Source organism: Apaloderma vittatum, unplaced genomic scaffold (genome assembly GCF_000703405.1).
Source record: "Apaloderma vittatum isolate BGI_N311 unplaced genomic scaffold, ASM70340v1 scaffold12984, whole genome shotgun sequence".
Lineage (NCBI taxonomy): Eukaryota > Metazoa > Chordata > Aves > Trogoniformes > Trogonidae > Apaloderma > Apaloderma vittatum.
This window is the reverse complement of record NW_009712196.1, coordinates 1,931-5,529: the sequence shown is the minus strand read 5'-3', so window position 1 is coordinate 5,529 and position 3,599 is coordinate 1,931. Positions and strand designations below refer to the sequence as shown.

Sequence of the window (3,599 nt, the reverse complement as noted above, 5' to 3'; positions counted from 1 at the left end):
CCCTGGGTTGGGTTTGAGGAGAGGCTGGATGTGGCACTTGGTGCCTGCTCTGGCCCATGGAGGGGTGTCGGGGCAGGGCTGGGCTTGGTGAGCTCAGAGGGCTTTGCCAGCCTCAGCGGTTCTGTGAGTTTGTGATGCTGAGCACTCACCTCATCGAACACAGCTCTGGTAACGTCCCCGCACCGCAGCGTCTCGTTGCTCAGAGACAGCAGGTGAGCGGGGTTACACGGTGAGAAGTGCATGCAGCTCACCGGGAAGCTGTGCGGAACGAAGACCTGCGCTCCTTCTTCTGACTCGCAGCTCTGAAAAGCAATCACAGAATCACGGAATCATCCAGGTTGGAAAAGGCCCCTGGGACCATCAAGCCCAACCGCTGACCCTGCTCTGCCAAGCTCACCCCTAACCCATCTCCCCCAGCCCCACATCTCAACCACCTTCAAACCCCTCCAGGGGTGGGGATTCAATCCCTCCCCGGGCAGCCTGTGCCAAGCTCTGACCGCTCTTGCTGGCAAAAGATTTTTCCTAATGCCCGGTCTAACCCTGCCCTGTTGCAGTTGGAAGCCATTAAAGCCAGTCAAGACTCAGTGGGCACAAATGCCGATTACTGTTGTCATTTCCACTTAAATTACTGCGACACCACCCCCTCGCCACCACTTTCACCACTAGACACCTAATTTAGCTCAAAAGAATTTACTTTCGGTTTCAGAATTCTGTTTCCTAATTAGGAAAAGCAGTAACTTCCTGCTGTAGTTCAATGAGGGCAGTTCGGCCAATACCGGGACGTTGGCACCGACAGAACCACTTCTCAGCTGCCACAGCTCCGCACCTTGCTGAGGGCCAAAGGGATGCACACACCCTTTTCATCAAAATATGTGCATATCAGGTCACTCAGAACTCAAGTTGAATGACAGCGACCCAAACTGGAGGGAAAGCACCGTCTCCTGTAACTTCTCCTTTTGGCATCATTCAAGCTCTGTTATTTTAAAAGAGACCCCCTTGGAACAAGCACCAGTTCATGGCACAAAGTTTCCTCCGCTCCCACAACTGGTCAAGCGCAACTCACTTCAGGAAAATAAGAAAAGGGAGAGCAAAACGGAAAAGAGTAGCTTTAGCAACTCGAGGCTTCCACTGAAATAAATTCGCAAGGCCACAAGGAGAGGCTGCAGCACACGAGAGCTCAGCCTCCCCAAAACCAGACCCTGCTCCGACAGGGAGGAAAGCACCGCTGCGGTCAGAGCCAGGGGACCAGTTTGAACTTCTTCATAATCGAGTGAAAGTCACCGAGTCGAATTTAGTTGTGTTTCCCAAAGCTGTCAAAGCAGAAACGACTCGAAACTCGAGAGGTTAATGGCTTTGTGAAACAATGAACAGAGAAATCCGCTTGGGAAACAGGAGATGGCTGGGATCAGAGTGGAAGGAGCCAGGGAGGTTACAAAGTGTAACTCGAGGGTGCAGGAGTAGTTAAGGCAATTCAGAAGCGATGGGGAGACAACCTGCAAAGCCCTCAGAAGTTCTCGAAGCGCCAAAAGCTGAGCTTTTTCAGAGACAATGTAAGTGAAGGGGTGCCAGCATGTGCAGTGGCACAGCAATCCTATCTCTGCTGTCTGGAAACACAGGGACTCACCGCAGCTACCCAGAATTTGTACCAACTCAAAAAAACCCCACACTTGAGCATCCGTTTCCCCTGACTCTCCAAAACCTCTCCATCAGCCGTGGTGCTGCTACAAGGGCACTGCGATTAGACCCTGAACCCCCCACCAGTGCATTGCAATTTTAGCCCCCACAGATAACATTAGTTCAGCTAGAGACCCTTTTTCTCCCAAAATTACCAGCACAACCTTTCCTCCCGCCAAACCTGGGCTTGCCAAGGACCAGGAAGACCTTTTGCGCCGTTCTGGCAAGGCTCAGTGTAACACCCTGGTGTCGTCCGTAAAAAGAGGGAAACGAGGCTGAATAGAATGAGGCTGCACCTCGCGTGTGCCCATCCCGCAACACGCAGACCTGACAACTCACCACGTTCCAGAGCCCGACCTGCCCGGACTTGTCGCCAGCTGCCACCAAGATGACACTTTCAGAAGGGTGGATGGCCATGGAACATACGCGGTACTTCACCACCTTCTTAATGTTAGCTTCGCTGAGGAACATGCTGTTCAGGCTGTCTTGGTACCTAGACAACATCGTGAAAACATTTGCTGGTCAAGAGAATCAAAGAATCAGAATCGCAGAATGGTCAAGGTTGGAAGGGACCTTGAAGATCATCTGGTTCCAACTCCCTGCTGTGGGCAGGGACACCTCTCCCACCAGCCCAGGTTGCTCCAAGCCCCGTCCAACCTGGCCCTGAACCCCTCCAGGGATGGGGCATCCACACCCTCCTTGGGCAGCCTGTGCCAGTGCCTCACCACTCTCATGGGGAAGAATTTCTTCCTTATATCTAGAATTTCTCCTTTATATAAGGAAGGAGAATAAGGCAACACCTGCTTTTTAGCTGCTGCCTTGGGGTTACCTTGTCATGTCATACGTGTGCTCTTCGGTATCGTTAGCTTTCACCTACAGGTAGCAAGGAAATATCAGAATTAGAGGCCAAGTGAAATTACGCTATCCAAAACCGACTGGTTGTAACCAACGTTACCTCACTTATCCTCAGCCACGTGGCCAGTAAGTCGTCTGTCAACGGCTTGTCCCCCGTCTGATCTTCTGGCACCATCGGCACAGGCCCCGCTGGAACCCAAGGCTGGAATGACACGAGCAATTTCCCTGTGTCAGAATAACTACAAGTATAAATAGGGCAAATCGTTCCTTCCCACACACCAGGTATTCTCAGAGCACATCTACAGTGCTACAAGAAACAAACGTTAAAAAAAAATAAAAATGTGTGTCAAAATCTTATTAAAAAATAAACAGATCCTTACGGAACACAACAGCAAAGACAAAGAGCTACCCCATGATTTTTCCTCTCCTTTTTGATCCTCCAGCAAGGCTGATCCTCAAGAACCGAATTACAGAGATTTACCACCATGGGAGACTTAAATCCCCATCTCTCAGAGCAACAGAATTTTTACTTGTTGCTCTACAGCTACTTCAGAAAGGTAGTAAATATTTCAAAGGAAAATAAACCAGATCAAAAGCTACAGTGAAGTAACATTAAAACAGAGCAATAAAACCTGGAATTTAAACCTTGAAAAATGCAAAATGCTTTACCTCCTGATGATGCAAACCCGCACGATTCCATCAGCTCGAGTCACAGCACATTGACTCGGCCTCCAGCGAGCACTTGGGGCAGCTGCTGCTCGAGTTGCTCCAGGGTGAAAGAACCCACCTTTTTATTACTGCCACCCCGTAACGCGCCCTCCCAAACATCTGGAGGTTTGGACGATAAGCTCAGCGGTGACAGGTGCTATCAGTCAGCTTCACCGGGGCTGTTTTTATAAAGCTTCTGCGCACACCCCCACACCCCTCCAATCTCCTCCAACCCTTCCCCATCTCACATATTCCTCTGCTCCAGGCTGGGCAGGCACCTCCGGCATCGGGATTCCCGACGGCTCCACCCTCTGCAAGCGCATCGATCTGCGCCGCACCGGCTCATCTTCTGCCTTTTTAGG

General features: G+C 50.9%; 1 protein-coding gene across 1 annotated transcript in view; it reads right to left on the bottom strand.

The window, feature by feature from the left end:
* The window catches only part of WDR76 (WD repeat domain 76), a 7,253-nt gene extending 4,549 nt beyond the window's left edge, over positions 1-2,704 (bottom strand). Inside the window, exons 1-4 of the mRNA XM_009867897.1 lie at positions 2,630-2,704; positions 2,504-2,547; positions 2,014-2,167; positions 150-302 (exon numbers count right to left, since the gene is read on the bottom strand). Coding sequence (XP_009866199.1) covers positions 150-302; positions 2,014-2,167; positions 2,504-2,547; positions 2,630-2,704 — 426 coding nt within the window. The remainder of the gene's footprint in view (positions 1-149; positions 303-2,013; positions 2,168-2,503; positions 2,548-2,629) is intronic.
* Positions 2,705-3,599: the final 895 nt, after the last annotated feature.